The sequence below is a fragment of the Marmota flaviventris genome, chromosome 3 (genome assembly GCF_047511675.1).
Source record: "Marmota flaviventris isolate mMarFla1 chromosome 3, mMarFla1.hap1, whole genome shotgun sequence".
NCBI lineage: Eukaryota > Metazoa > Chordata > Mammalia > Rodentia > Sciuridae > Marmota > Marmota flaviventris.
This window is the reverse complement of record NC_092500.1, coordinates 20,633,557-20,651,862: the sequence shown is the minus strand read 5'-3', so window position 1 is coordinate 20,651,862 and position 18,306 is coordinate 20,633,557. Positions and strand designations below refer to the sequence as shown.

Here is an 18,306-nt window from a genome sequence, read left to right as displayed (position 1 = left end):
TGTACTGTCTTTCCCATTCCCGTCCCCTCCTGGTTTTCCCCCAATTCCCCTCCAAACCAGTGAACTTCCACTCCTCCCTCCTCTTGCCCCCCATTGTGAGTCAGCATCCACATGTCAGAGAGAACATTCAGCCTTTAGTTTTTCTTTTAAAAAAATATTTTTTTCTAGGTGTAGATGGACACAACACAATACCTTTATTTTTATGTGGTGCTGAGGATCGAACCTGGGTCCCGCCCGTGCTAGGCGAGTGCTCTACCACTGAGCCATAATCCCAGCCCAGCAACCTTTGGTTTTTTAGGATTGGTTTATTTCACTTAGCATGATAGTCTTCAGTTCCATTCATTTAATGCCATCATTTCATTCTTCTTTATGGCTGAGTAATATACAATTGTGTATATGTATCAGGTTTTTTTTTTAATCCATTCATTTGTTTAAGGGAATCTAGTTTTGTTCCTTAGTTTAGCTGTTGTGAATTGAGCTGCTATAAACATTGATGTGGCTGCATTACTATAGTATGATGATTTTAAGTCTTTTGGGTATAAACCATGGAGTGGGGATAACTGGGTCAAATGGTGGTTCCATTCCAAGTTTTCTGAGGAAAATCTATACTGCTTTCCAGTACGGGGAAATTTGTCAATGTATGAGTGAATCAACAATGTATGAGTGAATCTTTTCCCCTACATCCTTGCCAACATTTATTGTTACTTATATTCTTGATAATTGCCATTCTGATTGGAGTGAGATGACATCTCAGTGTAGTTTTGATTTGCATTTCTCTAATTGCTAGAGATGTTGAACATTTTTTTCATATATTTTTTGACCAGTTGTATTTATTTTTCTATGAAGTATCTGTTCAATTCCTCTGCCTATTTATTGATTGGGTTATTTGTTTTTTCAGTGTTAAGTTTTTTAAGTTCTCTGTATATCCTGGAGATTAATGCTGTGTCTGAAGTGCAGGTGGTAAAATTTTTCTCCCATTTTTAGGCTGTTCTTCATGTTCTTGATTGTTTCCTTTGCTGTGAAGAAGCTTTTTAGTTTGATACATCCCATTTATTGATTCTTGATTTCACTTCTTGTACTTTAGGAGTCTTGTTGAGGAATTCAGTTCCTAAGCCAACACGATGGAGATTTGGGCCTACTTTTTCTTCAAGTAGGCACAGGGTCTTTGGTCTAATTCCTAGGTCCTTGATCCACTTTGAGTTTTGTGTAGAATGAGAGATAGAGGTCTAATTTCATCCTAGTACATATGGATTTCCAGTTTTCCATTTGTTGAAGAGGCTATCTTTTCTTCAATGTATAATTATGGTGCCTTTGTTAAGTATGAGATAACTGCATTTTTGTGGGTTTGTCTCTGTGTCTTCTGTTCTATTCCATTGGTCTTCATGTCTGCCAATTCCATGCCATTTTTGTTACTATAGCTTTGTAGTATAATTTAAGGTCTGGTATTGTGATGCCTCCTGATTCACTTTTCTCACTGAGGATTACTTTGGCTATTCTGGTCCTCTTATTTTTTCAAATAAATTTTATATCTGCTTTCTCTATTTCTATGAAAAACATCATCGAATCATCGGAACCTTAATAGGAATTGCATTAAATCTGTATAGCACTTTTGGTAGTATGCATTGTGACAATATTACTTTTGCCTATCTAAGAACATGGGAGGTTTTTCTATCTTTTAAAGTCTTCTTCAGGGGGGATAGTAGAGGATAGGAAAGGCAGCAGAACACAACAGACACTAGTATGGCAATATGTAAATCAATGGATGTGTAACTGATGTAATTCTGCAATCTGTATATGGGGTAAAAATGGGAGCTCATAACCCACTTGAATCAAAGTGTGAAATATGATATATCAAGAACTATGTAATGTTTTGAACAGCCAACAATAAAAAATTAAAAAAAATGTTTGTTGAATTGATTAAAGTGTGAACACTAATAAAAAAAAATAAAAAAAAAATAAAGTCTTCTTCAATTTCTTTCTTTAGTATTCTATAGTTTTTATTGTATAGGTCTTTCTCCTCTCTTGTTAGATTGATTCCCCAATATTTTATTTTTTTCTAGGCTATTGTGAGTGGGATAGTTCTCCTTATTTCTCTTTCAGTTGTTTTATCACTGAGGTATAGGAACATAATTGATTTATGGGTGTTAATTTTATATCGTGCTCCTTTGCTGAATTCATTTATGAGTTCTACAAGTTTTCTGGTAGAGTTTTGGGGGTCTTCTAAATATAGATTCATGTTGTTGTCAAATAGAAATAGTTTGAGTTCTTCTTTTCCTATTTTTATCCCTTTAATATCTTTCTTTTGTCTAAGTGCTCTGGCTAGAGTTTCCAGGACTATGTTGAATCAAAGAGGCCATCCCTGTTTTGTTCCAGTTTTTTAGAGGGAATTCTTTCAGTTTTTGTCCATTTAGAATGATGTTGGACTTGAGTTTAGCTTATATAGTGTTTATGTAACCCTTTATAGCTTACAAAGCATCTCATATACATAGTTTAGTTTACCCTCAAATCAACCTCATAAGACAGATATCTCATTCCTATTTTATTTGTGAATGAATCTTTCAACTTCCTTGGGTATAGTATTAATGATTCCAGATTCCATGTTGGGCCTTTCTTAGAAAGTCAGGCCAGTTCAGAAAGATATGGTTTAATCCATTTCTCTGAAAGATCCCCCACTTCCCATTTCCTAAAAATCTTCTTTAGCATTGGATTCTGGAATGTGGAATTTCCTTACATGATGCTTATTTTTATGAAGCAAGAATTTCTCATCCAAGGCCCAGGGGGAGTTTCAGATAGTAATTTTTCAATTCAGTTAGTATTTGTTGGGAGTTTGCAGGGGTAGTGTTTTCTTTCCAGATGTCCTGTAGCTGTAGAAGACAGGTGCTCCACTTCACTGCCTGTAGCCCTTATTATCTTGTCTAGATATCTTATTATTTTACCTTACATAGGTAACTATTTACAAGGTTAAGTATTTACAAAGTGAGAAATGTAAAAGGACAAAATTACAACAATTTAAATATCTTTTTTTTTTCTGGTACTGGGGATTGAATCTAGGGAGGCTTTACCTGTGAGCTATATTCCCAGTCCTTTTCATTTAGAGACAAGTCTTGCTAAATTTCCCAGGGTAGCCTCCATCTTGCAATTCTATCTCAGCCTTCCAAGTTGCTGGAATTACAGATGGACACCTGGCTAGCTTAAGGATCTTAACTGGCTTTATTTTTGATTGTAGAATCAGCAGCAGTTCATTTCAGAAAATAAAATGATTATTTCAAATGGCTTGAACAGAAGAGGTTGATTTTATGGACAGAAAAGGTCTGAAATAAGCAGAAACAAAGAACAAAAGCAGACTGATCATTTCAAAGTTACTTTCCTTGAAGGACAGTAGGGACAAATACATAGAACAATAAAAAATATCTGGCTAACATCAGGTTACCTTTTTTGTCTAAATATTAAGACATGGAGAACTCCATTATGCCAATTAAACTGGCCTGTTTGGGATATTGGCTGTTCTCTCATTTCTCCTGGTTCCCTGAAAAGTCAGATAAGGGGCTGGGACTGTAGCTCGGTGGCAGACATCATGTTCATGATCTTTAAAAATTTATTACACGTACCTAGTACGTGTGAGGCATAGGGTTTGATCCTCAGCACCACATTGAAAACAAACGAATAAATAAATAAAATATAGGTAAACACCAAAAAAGAAAAGTTAGATAAATAGTTTAATTTTGGATTGGTGAAACTTTAGCATGAGTAACTTCATTTTGATTTTTAGTCTGGTCTGTTGGGGTCCAGTGCAAGAACCTCATCCAAAATAATGGCCTCCTATAATTTTTATTCCACAGAAATAAACTTTCAAAATGTATCTACTTGGGAAGTGAATGGAGACAAGAGCCTTCCTGCCATCCTGGAATTCAACTGTTTCTTTTTCTTTTTTTAAACATCAAGTCTATAAAAAAACATAATCCTTTTAATAGTTCAGTGTCTCTTATTTAAGGATGGAGGTGAGAATCCTCCCAGCTGTGAACTCTACAAGGCAGGTTCCATATGTTCTTTCGCTTACTATCTTCAGCACCCAATATTGTGCCTGTTTACGTTTGAAAAATTTCTCCTAGATTTTTCTCATCTTCTGATTCCATTCTCTCATGTCCTTCCACTTTGTGGCACCTGAGAAATCTTGGTCTAATCCCTGGATGGTCCCTGGGTGAAGCTCAAGGGTATCCTGGTAGCCTTCCTTTCCTGGGAGTCCTGTTTTAGGCACACTGGGAGTTAGCCTGGCTCGTCCCACAGAGGCAGTCAGACCCAGGCTCAGTTTGATTTGTCCTGAGCTTTGTCACATGAAAATGGGTTGAAAAGGTTTGCATGGTGACTGGTCAATTTCCCTCCATCTTTTCTGGTTCCAGGCTCCTATGCGGGTGCAGTGATTGCCATGCCTCTGGCTGGGGTATTGGTGCAGTACATTGGATGGGCCTCTGTCTTTTATATTTATGGTGAGTGGTTTGTCATTATGTGTTCACACCATGACTCATGAAGATGGCGCTTAATTCTAGAAGGATTTGGCTAAGAGTTTATTATATGAAAATAGAGGTCACTAAGACCAATTTATTACATAAAAGGAACACTTATTTTTTGAGTTTAATTTAATACTTTTATTAAACTTGGTTTTTTTTTAACTAGTAGAACATTATTTTTCTTTAAATACCTGTAAACAACAACAGGAAAATATAACAAAATAATTTCTCTTAGCTGAGAAATTCTTATTGTAATTTTGGAATATTTTAAAAATTGAAAAATTAAGAGAAGGAAGACAATTAGACTATATCATCAAGCCTTCTGTTTTTTAACTGCAGGTATGCTTGGAATTATCTGGTACATGTTCTGGCTGTTGCAGGCCTATGAGTGCCCTGCAGCTCACCCCACAATATCCAATGAGGAGAAGACATATATAGAGACAAGCATTGGAGAAGGTGCCAACTTGGCCAGTCTAAATGTAAGTCTAAATGGAAAGATAAAGTCTTGCCTCTTTCATATGGATATTTCTCTTAGTAATTGTGTCATACTCTTAAAAAATAAGATGCCAATATTTTCATGAAAAATCTCATAATATTTTCACTCTTTAGAAATTTAATACACCATGGAAAAGATTTTTCACATCATTGCCGGTTTATGCAATCATTGTGGCAAATTTTTGTAGAAGCTGGACCTTTTATCTACTCTTAATAAGTCAGCCTGCTTATTTTGAAGAGGTCTTTGGATTTGCAATAAGTAAGGTAAACACACATATGCTTCAAATATTCTTGAACTTTAACTCCCTTGATTCTGAGAATATATTTGTATGATAAAATAATTAAATTGCTGATTATAACTCATAACTGTTCTGTGACATCTAATAACTTGGAGGTCAGACAAGTTATATATTCAGTGCATGGTATATTGGATATTTAATTTTTTCTTAGGATCAGAGCTGTATTAAGCTGCTTGTAAAAATTTTATTTGTACCTAATTTCAAGGCGTTTTTGAAGTTAACTCAATGTATTTTAAGGATTAAAAGATGTGCTTTCTTTTCTCCCTATAAACTACTCCATAGAAAGAACCTTAAAAGTTCATTTTCAGATGCTCTTCTCTCCATAGTGCTGGCAGTAGCAGTAATAACAATTGCTTGGGATGGTTTAGAAAGAATGTCCTTCAGTGTCCCCAGCCACTTTCATTAGGCTGTTTACAGGGAGGGAAGATTTTGATGGTGAAACAAACTATCATCATAAAAGAAAAAAATCTTCTTCCTACAGGGAAGAAGCAAGAGCCTAGCAGAGGTCTATGTCTGCATAGCTATGGGTACTATGGAAGAACTAGTAGAGTCACCAAATGGTGGCTGCCACCAGTGGGCACTTACTCTGTGCCAAGTGGTCTGCCTTTTAAGTACCGATCCCTGTGCTGGCTGCTGGGGCCTCTGTGATGAATAAGAGTCATCATCATGTTCAAAATCATTCACTTGTTCGTTGTGTTTATTCTGACATTCAGACCATCCTGGATCCCACATTAAATGACTAAATTTGGTGGAGGCTGTGGGGCAGTGGAATGAGGGGGAGCAGGAAATGACAGATGCATCTCTTAGAAGAAATGTGCTTTTTCCTTCCAGGTGGGTCTCTTGTCGGCAGTCCCACACATGGTGATGACAATCGTTGTGCCTATTGGAGGGCAATTGGCTGATTATTTAAGAAGCAGGAAAATTTTGACCACAACTGCTGTCAGAAAGATCATGAACTGTGGAGGTACTGTAGAAGTTGGTAGATATTTTTGAGGACAAACCCATAGATTTTTATGTGAAAGCAGAGGAAAGAAGAGAAATTCAAGATGATTCTCAAGTTTCTGCATTGGGCTTTTGGTATCCATTTGTTGAACAGTGCCCATCCACCTCACATATGCAATTGCATTTCGTCTCCCAGTATGCTACAAGGTTATATTATTATCTCCATTTTTTTTTCCAGTGAGGAATTGAAGAGGTGAAGTAACTTGTCCAGGATTACACAATCAGTGATTCTGAGGTGGAACTGAATGCCAATCTCATCTGACTTTTATAATCTGGGTCCTAAACACGAATATTAGTAGATTAATTTAGAGAAGGAAAACAAAGAACCTATTGGTGGTGGTTGCTTCATTTTTCATAGGAGTAAAAAAGTAGGGGAACTGAGACGTGGTTTGGGTATGTTGCCTTTGATGTAACTGTAGGTCAGTGGTGTGGAGATGTCTAGCATCAGCAGTCTCCAGAATGAAGCATCGCTGATTGTCTCCCCGTTTCCAGGGCACTTCACATACTGCAAATGGTATTTATTTGTCTGCTGTGGGCTGACTTTTTTTTTTTTATGAGAAGAAATTTCTTCATAATTTTCTCATCCATTTTTATTGTGCTGGACTCACTTATTTTGAATGAAAGGAACAGAAAGTACTTTTGTCCTGCTGTGTTTTTATGCAAATATCTAAGATTTGGTGAAGAATTTTGCTTTCTCTGTTACAAGCAGTCAGGCCCTGATTTTTATTTCAGATATTTATCTACTACAGCTTTCTGGCCATTTCTGGCAATAAATATTAATATTGTTGTGTGATTTTAATTTTATTTTTTTGTGCTATTGGGGATTGAACTCAGGGCTTCACACTTGCTAGGCAAGCACTCTATCCCTGAGGTACACTCCTCCCCCTATTTAAAAAAAAATATTTTGAGACAGGATCTTGCTAAATTGCCTGGGCTGGCCTTGAATTCATAGTCCTCCTGCCTTAGCCACCTGAACAACCGTGATCACAAATGTACAGCACTATGTCCATTTTGTCATGTTATTTTTATGTGGGAGGCCATAACCTATGTAGTCAAACAAAGAATCAGTAAAAGCATGTAGAAGAGTTTTAGTATTTAGAAAGAGTATGTACAACTACTCATGAAGTGACTAATAACATTCTGCATCCCAGGAACATCACTGGAACCATTTGGTGTTCAATGTGCACCAAGATAATGTTATCAAGTTCACAGACTATCCCATCTGGGTAATAGCATTGTGCTAGAATGTATGGAGCAAAACCTAGGCCCATGGAAATATGGATTCATTCTTATTTGATAAATTAATAACCTCTAGCTGACATGAAAATGACACTCCCCCCCCCCCCCCCACACTGTTTCTATTTGCAGGTTTTGGCATGGAGGCAACCTTGCTCCTGGTGGTTGGCTTTTCCCACACCAAAGGGGTGGCTATCTCCTTTCTGGTGCTTGCTGTAGGATTTAGTGGCTTTGCCATTTCAGGTAAAGTATCCTTAGTGTGTCTGAATCTTGTCTTAGGAGGAAGGAAAGACAGGCCATTGTAGCCCCCTCCTTCAGTAGCCAGGCCACTCTGAGGAACAGGGCCACTTCACTGCCTAGAGAGTCTGTCTAATGGGAGACATTATAAGATGACTGGGATGGACTTAGACATCCATTTAAGCTGGGGTTGTCCCTACTTACTCTGCCCTGGAAAAAGTCACAAATGCAGGTGACTTCCTTGAGGCACAAGCAGAGACCTACTTTTTTTTTTTTTTAAGGAAGCTTCCTTAGATTTTAGAAAATGAAGGCTCCATTTTCTAAATGGAAGTCTGGGGAGGGAAGGGGACTTTCAGGACAGGTGGAGCAGGTAGGAATAGTAATGATGATATGAGCTGACCTTGATGAAGCATATTCAAAACTCTTCATGTGTATTAAGCCCTATCATTCCCACAACTACCCTAGGGGTATCAGTGCTATTAGGATCCCCATTTTACAGGGGCAGAAATCAATCTACTGTAAGTGAGAAGCCAGTGTGCAACCATGTCATATCTAATAGACTTCAGAAGCTCCCCGTGCAAAACTGGATGGGAAAGCAAAATTTAGTTGTTTGTCTAATTTTTAAATATCGCAATAAAAATTGTACCAAAAATTTCATATAATTGCATCTATCTCACAGCATTGTGAAGCAAGTAGTGGTATCAATATTTTACTGATTTTTCATTATTTTACTGATATTTAACAAAAACTCAGAAAAACTGGGAACTTTTCTAATGCCATATGGTTGGTGAAAAAAGGACAGAAACACAGTTAGTTATACCTGTCATCTGTCTATATTTTTCTCATTATCTCAGCCTACCTTTAATATCAAATAGAGTGGTAATGTGCTAGAACAAAAAAAGATGGAACTTTTGGTCTAAACTACTCTAAAATAGGGGCTTGAGATATCTATGAAATGTAAATAGAGCTAATGAATAAATTGGGAAGAAATGTCTACTTTCAAAGTAGCTTGTATCTAGGAATTTGGGTTTGGACCTGGGTGTGAGACCATCCTTAACTACTTATCACTTTAAAAGAAAAATTTGATAAATTATTTAAGTTCTCATTCAGAGATTGGAGAGAGACAACCACAACTTCATGGGATTGTTGGGAGGATGGATGGAGATCTTTGATGCATTCCCCCACACTTTCTACTAGGTAGGCACTGCTCTCAGCACTGGAGTGATACAGTGAACAAATCAAACATTCTGCCCTCAGAAAGTTAACATTCAAGTGGAAATAAGGTATTTGAAGCCCTTAGCACAGCATCAGGGGCAGAACAAAATTTTAAGTATTCACTGTTGCTATTGCTATGTTATTATGCACACTAACCCTTGCTTACCAAACTTTAGAAACTACCCTAAGATCTTGCAGAATTCAGATGCTGATTTGGTAGGTCCAGAGTGGGGCCTGAGGTCTGTATTTCTAACAAGCCGCAGTGATGCTGATAGCATCCTCTGAGTAGCCAGGATAGAGCAGTCATGACTTTCTTCCAGTAGGATGTTGAGGGACACCTTCCCTTGATAACTCTGTGATGCAAAAGAGATTCATATCCTGTCTTCAGAGATATTGAAACGTTCAGGTTCATATTACTTCCTTTCCTTTGGATTGCCAATTAAGTCACAATCAGAAGGTGAGAAACCCAATGCCCCCAATCACAGCTGCTGCCATTTTTTTAAAAAACACTTCATGCTTGCCACTTTTTCTTTCCTCCTTCTTCTTTTTGTTTTGTTGGGGGAGGGGGTGCTAGGTATTGAACCCAGGGATGCTTAATCACAGAGCCACATCCCCAGCCCTTTTTATTTTGAGACAAGTTCTCATTAAGTTGCCTATGGCCTTGCTAAATTGCTGAGGCTGGCCTTGAACTTGCAATCCTCCTTCCTCAGTCTCCCTAGTTGCTGGGATTATGGCATGCTTGCCACTTTTAAAGCATGATCTCTCATTTAATCCCCATCACAACCTTATGATAAGGGAATTGCTATGTCCATTTTACTGATGAGGATATTGAAGCTCAGAAAGGTAATTTAATTTACCTAAATATATTGAGTAGCTTAACTTAAAATAAAGGTCTATCTGACTCAACAATGACACTGTGGGAGTGACTGTATCCATGAGGGTGATAGTTCCAGGGTGATCTGCTGTCTGCAAAATTTGCAAGGAATAGATAAGGATTCTGGGGAAGACTGGCACAATTTGGGAGCTGATTATACACAAGACAATCTTGATAGGTGAGGCTAGAAAGATGCTAAGCCCGAGTGACGCCACTTTGGGAGATGTTCTGTGTAGAAAATACAGACTCTCCCAGTTTCTCATTTGCTACAAAAATCTATCAATATCTCAGTTTCTTGATGATTGCCCCCACACCCAGAACACTAGGATTGTGGAGCAATCATCAAGAAACTGAGATATTGTCACATTATCTTTAGCTGAACACAGATGCCTAGGCTTTGTATCAGAATATAATACTAGACAATCATTAATTGCTTTTTATCTCTGGGTTCTTTTCTAATAAAGTATTTATCACATTCAAATGAACTGTAAGATTAATTAATCTTGCAGCTGTTTTATATTCTGACTTGCTGGCACTTTGATCTGAAAGAGAAGGTATGTTTATTACAGAAATGGTTTTCTCAAAAATGTTCCATGAATGGAGGTAGGAAAAAAGCAGCCAAACAATATGCAAGATTAGGAAAAAAAATGTTTGTTTTAAATCCTATTTCCAGGTTCTTTGTACAGAAAGAGAATTAAAAAACAAACAAACAAGGGAAACAAAGATATGAATAAACAAAATTACAACCCCTTGCTGTAATTTCAGTAACTGAAATTAGTTATTAATTAAACAAATACTTAGGGAGTGGCTACTCTATGCCAGATGCTTTTCTAGTGCAGGGGAGGTAGTGGTAAATAAGACAGATGGCTAACAACCTATCAAGAGTATAGGTGTTGGCTCTCACCTCTGGGTAGCAGGTACTCAATATGCATTCAAACACATGAAAGTGTTTTATCGAGGGGCTAAAAGCATGCAATGGAGGAACGATAGCATCTTCAACAAATGGTGCTGGGAAAACTGGAAATCCATATGCAACAAAATGAAACTGAATCCCTTTCTCTCGCCATGCACAAAAGTTAATTCAAAATGGATCAAGGAGCTTGATATCAAATCAGAGACACGCCGTCTGATAGAAGAAAAAGTTGGCTACGGTCTATATACGGTGGGGTCGGGCTCCAAATTCCTCAATAGGACACCCATAGCACAAAAGTTAATAACTAGAATCAACAAATGGGACTTACTCAAACTAAAAAGTTTTTTCTCAGCAAAAGAAACAATAAGAGAGGTAAATAGGGAGCCTACATCCTGGGAACAAATCTTTACTCCTCACACTTCAGATAGAGCCCTAATATCTAGAGTATACAAAGAACTCAAAAAATTAGACAATAAGATAACAAATAACCCAATCAACAAATGGGCCGAGGACCTGAACAGACACTTCTCAGAGGAGGACATGCAATCAATCAACAAGTACATGAAAAAATGCTCACCATCTCTAGCAGTCAGAGAAATGCAAATCAAAACCACCCTAAGATACCATCTCACTCCAGTAAGATTGGCAGCCATTATGAAGTCAAACAGCAACAAGTGCTGGCGAGGATGTGGGGAAAAGGGTACACTTGTACATTGCTGGTGGGACTGCAAATTGGTGCAGCCAATTTGGAAAGCAGTATGGAGATTTCTTGGAAAGCTGGGAATGGAGCCACCATTTGACCCAGCTATTCCCCTTCTCGGTCTATTCCCTAAAGACCTAAAAAGAGCATGCTACAGGGACACCGCTACATCGATGTTCATAGCAGCACAATTCACAATAACAAGACTGTGGAACCAACCTAGATGCCCTTCAATAGATGAATGGATAAAAAAAATGTGGCATTTATACACAATGGAGTATTACTCTGCATTAAAAAATGACAAAATCATAGAATTTGCAGGGAAATGGATGGCATTAGAGCAGATTATGCTAAGTGAAGCTAGCCAATCCCTAAAAAACAAATGCCAAATGTCTTCTTTGATATAAGGAGAGTAACTAAGAACAGAGTAGGGACGAAGAGCATGAGAAGAAGATTAACATTAAACAGGGATGAGAGGTGGGAGGGAAAGGGAGAGAGAAGGGAAATTGCATGGAAATGGAAGGAGACCCTCAGGGTTATACAAAAGTACATACAAGAGGAAGTGAGGGGAAAGGGAAAAATAATACAAGGGGGAGAAATGAATGACAGTAGAGGGGGTAGAGAGAGAAGAGGGGAGGGGAGGGGAGGGGGGGATAGTAGAGGATAGGAAAGGCAGCAGAACACAACAGACACTACTATGGCAATATGTAAATCAATGGATGTGTAACTGATGTGATTCTGCAATCTGTATATGGGGTAAAAATGGGAGTTCATAACCCACTTGAATCAAAGTGTGAAATATGATATATCAAGAAATTTGTAATGTTTTGAACAACCAACAATAAAAAATTAAAAACAAAACAAAAAAAAAAAAAGAAAAGAAAAAGAACCACAAAATAAAAAAAAAAAAAAGAAAGTGTTTTATCAGTTATAGAAGGTTCATGCATTTAATTTAAGACTCAAAAATGTATGGGAATAACTACCCCCAATTTATAGATGAGGAAACTTAGGTTCAGGAAGTTTAAATCCTTAGACTCGGGTTGCACCTCAGAGCTGACGTCTGACTGACTCTGAAATGCACCCTTGGGCTGTATTGGCAAAGTTGATTTCCACTGCCTCAAGCCTTGTTCATAGCTCTGCCTTTCCTTCCTTCACTGGTTTCCCCTTCCTTCTACTCATTCTTTTCTCCTGACAAATGAATTCTACAGTGAGGTGTTGGCAACATATTATCTTACCTCCTATTTTACCACTTTCACCACTTTTGACAGAAGACCCCAGAGACAGGGAAATGCTTAGCAATGACAGTGGAAGCAGCAGTGGTGATGGTGGTTACAATAGCTCAGCTCTTTTCTAAGGGCTCCCAAATACCCGTTTCTCTTGAGTCTCAGGCCACAGTATCTTTAGGAGGTGAATCACAAGACCACCAACTTTACTGATGAGGATCCTCATCTTTAGTGATGAGAGAACTAAGGTAAAAATGCACTTGATTATGAGGTGGAAATAAAATTCAAATCCGAAATGCACAGACTCCAAATCAAGTAGGTGTGTGAAAGTGTTTTTATCAATTAGAGAGGGCTCTGCTAATGTTTATGCAAATGTTTATTATTTAAAAAACAAAAACCAAAACCCAGCCTTTCCTGTAAGCTGCATGGACATGAAGGCAGACTTACCTACAAGGCCTTTTAGGAGTGAGTCTGGGGATAGGAGGGGGCATATTACAGAGTAAGGTTGGATTCTACAAATTTGATTGTTTACTCTGAAAAGATGTGGTGCAGGCTTTGGCTTTACAGGATTCCCTAAACACTATGTTTTGGAGTTCCAGATCTACAGGACACACATGCTGCAATTCTCCCCATCCAGAACCCAAGCAGACATTGCTAGTAGTAGCATGTTTAACTGTTTTGTGCAGACACAGCCTGGCAGTGCTAAACTGAGGCCTCTTGGTAGAGGGCCCATTAGTCATATACTAGAGGGTATCTAGTGGATTGATGAGAATTGGGGCACAACAAGTGTTTCTCAAAGGATATCTGAAATCCCGTTCTTGACTCTGATTTTGAGGTTTTTGGCTTCACTGTAGGTTTTAACGTCAACCACCTCGACATTGCTCCCCGCTATGCCAGCATTCTCATGGGGATCTCAAATGGAGTGGGAACCCTCTCTGGAATGGTCTGTCCCCTCATTGTTGGTGCAATGACCAAGCACAAGGTAATGAATGGTCTCCTTCGTGGTTATGGGTTACAGTAGAAGTGCTGCAAAACTTGAGATCTCAAGGCCCTACCTGAGCCTGTAAATGTAAATACATGTGTCCTTAACCTTGATGAAGTTGCTGAACCACTTCTTCCTCTTCTTTCCTCCTCCTCCTATTTCTTATATCATTACTTGATGCCACCAGGACTGATTGTTGTTTGGTTCCATGTTTTCTCAACTAAGAAATAAAGGTGTAGGGGACAGGGATGAAGGTCACAGAGACCATTGAGAGACCCAAAGAAGAAATTGAGGCCATCAACTCAGGATAAATGAGTTACCAAGATTGTTTTATAATTTGAAGTGATTAAACTTTATAGGTTATTTCCATCTATTGCCTAGTGTGTTCTAGCATAAGAATATTAGTGCTGCTCTACTTCCTTGTTCAGAAGCAAAATAAACAAGACATTAATGATCCTTCCTAAGAACCTTCAAGGGTGTGGCACTCAGTCTTTATTGAGCCTTTGTGTATTTACACTAGCATGGGAGGTACAGAGAGATCCTGCAACCCATCCAGAGTTCAACCACAGGCCACTTGATTTCTGTATCTCTATCGGGAAAAAATTTCAGGATCCACTTTTTATAATCAGGAATTATTTGCTGCTATGGGGTTTTGGCCTATTTTCTTAGTCAAATTGCTTATTACAAATATGACTTCAGATATTCTTCCATCTTCTTTGAGAAGAAAGTGTGAGGTAACTTTCCTTGCTTGTTGACAAAAAAGGAAGATGGAATTTGGAGATAGCCAGAGAATCCATGTTCCCCCCCCCACCACCTTTTTTTTTAAAGGAAGGAATTTTTTTAAACACCTTTATTCTATTTATTTATTTGTATATGGTGCTGAGGATCAAACCCAGGGCCTCACATGTGCTAGGCAAGCACTCTACCGCTGAGCTATTGCCCCAGCCCCATGTTTCCCCTTTTTGTTCATGAGATGATAAGATCGGTAACACGCCTATCAATCTAAGTTATTATTTTCCGCTTACTTTAAATACTATCCTTCCCAACTTTTGCAGGACTGGATATGAAATCCAGGGCCTTGTGCATGCGAGGCAAGCACTCTACTGCTGATCTATACCCAAGTTCCTATTTTTTGATTTACTACTTTTTACGTAGAAAATATGATTATAAATAAGATACTGATCATAAAGGTTGAACACTTCAATGGCTCAAATATTGTTTACCCAACAGTAAGCCAGAAAGAGATTTCTGATATTTAAAATCGTTGGGTCCTAAAGCAAGTGTGGCTTAGTCTACTATGACAGAGGAAAGCACATTTGTATGTTTAGGAGAGCTATGCAATGGTGCAGCATGCATTTTTGCATGTCATTTATTTTAAAATGTATTTTTAAAATTCAAAATCACATTCATTCTAGCCTTTTTTTAAAGTTTGTGATGGACCTTTATTTTATGTATTTATATATGCAGTGCTGAGAATTGAACCCAGTGCCTCACACATGCTAGGCAAGTGCTCCTCCACTGAGCCACAACCCCAACTCTCATTATAGTCTTAATGCAGTGTCTGACCATGTCCTCCTAAGAAGCACAGTGTTGCCTTGGGTTTGGCAGGTAGTTTTGTCTCAGTGAAGGCCTTCAGAACACACTGCTAAATCTCTGTTTTTGGTGAAAACATTAATTGCATTTTGTTCCATTTAGACCCGGGAGGAGTGGCAGAATGTGTTCCTCATCGCTGCACTGGTGCACTATAGTGGTGTGATCTTCTATGGCATCTTTGCTTCTGGGGAGAAACAGGATTGGGCTGACCCAGAGTCTCTCTGTGAGGAGAAATGTGGAATCATTGACCAAGATGAATTAGCTGAGGAGACAGAACTCAACCACGAGACTTTTGTGAGTCCCAGAAAGAAGATATCTTATGGCGCCACCACTCAAAATTGTGAATTGCAGAAGAAGGAACACAGAGGACAGAGAGATATGACCCTCGAGGAGGGAGAACTGACGTCCTACCAGAACGACGAGGGAAACTTCTCAGATATATCCTAATATCTGAGAGGTGCTTCTGTCTTTTCCTCACTTAGAACCATAAAGTATCCATACTTATTGCCTTCCTCAGAGCCCAGCTTGCCAGAGGGCCACATATGGGGACACTTGAGGTAGGAGGGGAAAGGAAGAAGATTAAATAGCAATGTAAAAAAGAAAATATTATTCTGCAATGACATGAATATAGAGTTTGTTCTCAGTTGATAAAATAGTTTAATACATATATATTTGGATTGGCAGTTGACCCTTTTCTCAAAGAACCGAACTTATGTGAAAAGGAATGACTAGAAGAATAAGGAAGACAATATTTTTTTGTTCAAAGAGACATGGAAGGAAATTGGGGTGTTTGATCAAGAGGAGAGTAAATGATAGTTGCTACCACATCTCAGATGGCAGCCATGCAGAGGAGGGTTTCTTATTTCTAATACAGGGTACCATTCTTAGAGGCCCTCTGTTGTGCCAGGTGCTTTATAAACATTTTTATTTAATCTCCATGTATTGATAGCACACATTTATTATCTCCATTTTACAACTAAGGAAACTAAAGCAACAAGACATTAACTTGCCCAAGGTCATCTGGCCAGGGCTAGTGCTGAGATTGGCAAAGCCCAAAATGAGTGGCAGTTGTACGAAAGAAGATTTCAGCTCAGAATAGGGAAGACATTATTAGTAATGAAAATTGGAAATGGAATGAAATGTCTTGTGGGTAATTCTCTTTGGGGTAGGTGTGGGGGATGGGAGTGGCAGAGGGAATTCAAACATTAAATGACTGTCTGGACTCTAAGAAACTTAGGGTCCTATATTAATTGAAGAACCCAACCATTTTATAAATTCACAGGTTTTTAAAATATTCAGGGTCACAAATTATATGAGAGATTCAAATTAGTAAAGCGGAAAAAAAAAAAAAGCTAAGCAAGAGAGCCAAATTTCTAGGAATCCAATAGTTAGCATGGCTGAAAAGAAATAAACAAGGGGTTGACTATTAAATTTTAACCCTTTGTAATATCAAGAATGTGGTTAAATAATGTTTCAAATTACAAATCTTTAAGACATTTAATAGTTTCAGAAGTAGGTTTGTGCATTTTATTAGATAAAATTGTCTTGAAAGAATCTTCTGTTTTTTAAAAATATGTCTTTAGCCTTTTCCTGCTTGTGATTATATTAAGAAGTTTAATTAAATTGTACAAAATTATGGTGGAACTTTTCATAATAACTTTCTTTGGAATGATATGCAGGGTAGCCACAACAATATAGCAGTAGTTCTACAGGGAAATACTACAATGAAAAAAAACTGAGACAATTAAACCTGTGTTGAAAAACTCATCTTTGATTGCATCAGGCAATAACGTGGGTACTCTCTACATATATTTAAAAATGTAATGTGGCATGTAAAAGATTATTTAAAAATAAAATTATTTTCCTGTTCATTGATTTTGAAAATTTTATTATTTTTGGAAGAAAAGTTTAATATCACGAAAAAAAGATAGACTTTCTTGTAGTATATTATAGTAAAGTATTTTTTCCCATATATATTTCTGTTGCCTAGTTGTATCTGTGGAATTATAATGTATTTTATAAAAAGAATAATATTAGAACTAACAAAAACAAAACAAAACAAGAATAATCTTGGATAAAAAAAAAGAATTGCCAGAATTTCCATTAAATAATATTCTTTATATCATTGGTATATAATTTATAAGATATCTTTAAATCTCTTTAAGGAATTAATCCATGTAAGCCCCTTTTAGAATATAAAAGTGCTCATTAAATACCAAACATTATTGATATCATCTTTTAACCTTTTTGGGGAATTTTTCAGTCATAAAGAAAGCATCCTATGTCACTTTCATTCATCAGACACAGAGTTTATTGTGAAAATTGTCCTGTTTCTTAAGTAAAAAATTTATAGTAGCCAGTGGATTATTTTTTTTTGTGTTAATAAAACAAAATAACTAAATATACCACACACAAAAAACCTTTAAGATAAGCTTTGATGTAATATTACAGATTATAATAGAAAATTGTGTTTATTCCATCATTTGAAGTTAGTTTCATATGTAGAAATACCACATTTGTCTTTGTACATTTTGCTGCAAACATCCATTTGTAGAGCAACACTTGGAGGTGGAGTATAGATTCTAGCAGGAAGGAAAGACCTGAGAGTGTTGAATTCTTGAGATAAGGAAGTCTTGATTGACTTTTCCAAACAATAAAAGTTTTGGATGATCATGAAAATCATGACAAAAATAATAGTTATTCAAGAAATAATGAACCAGTGTTATTCTTGCTTGTATGTTAAATTCAACAAGTAAAAATTGGAGTCTGCTATTTCTGCTTCATACTACCTCCTTCCAACCCCAACAGACCCATTCTTCCTTCTCTGTTTTTATCTCACCCTTTCATATAAGCCAGAACTGTCAGAGTTTATCTTTGACTTAAAAAGAACAGTTTCCGCCTTTCTTTTCTCTGCCAAGTTCACATAATAAAACTTTCTTTTTTTTTTGGGGGGGGGGTCACCAGGGATTGAATTTAGGGGCATTCAACCACTAAACCATATCCCAGCCCTATTTTGTATTTTATTTAGAGAC

The 18,306-nt window shown here is 37.4% G+C and overlaps 1 protein-coding gene across 2 annotated transcripts in view; it reads left to right on the top strand.

Moving 5' to 3' along the window:
* Slc17a8 (solute carrier family 17 member 8) overlaps positions 1–15,721 on the top strand; it is a 46,519-nt gene extending 30,798 nt beyond the window's left edge. The window contains exons 6-12 of one of the 2 annotated variants that reach the window (XM_027929350.2): positions 4,398–4,484; positions 4,845–4,984; positions 5,115–5,264; positions 6,131–6,263; positions 7,670–7,780; positions 13,554–13,681; positions 15,377–15,721. In XM_027929350.2, the coding sequence (XP_027785151.2) occupies positions 4,398–4,484; positions 4,845–4,984; positions 5,115–5,264; positions 6,131–6,263; positions 7,670–7,780; positions 13,554–13,681; positions 15,377–15,721 (1,094 nt within the window). The remainder of the gene's footprint in view (positions 1–4,397; positions 4,485–4,844; positions 4,985–5,114; positions 5,265–6,130; positions 6,264–7,669; positions 7,781–13,553; positions 13,682–15,376) is intronic. The other variant, XM_027929351.2, reaches the window with a different exon arrangement.
* Positions 15,722–18,306: the final 2,585 nt, after the last annotated feature.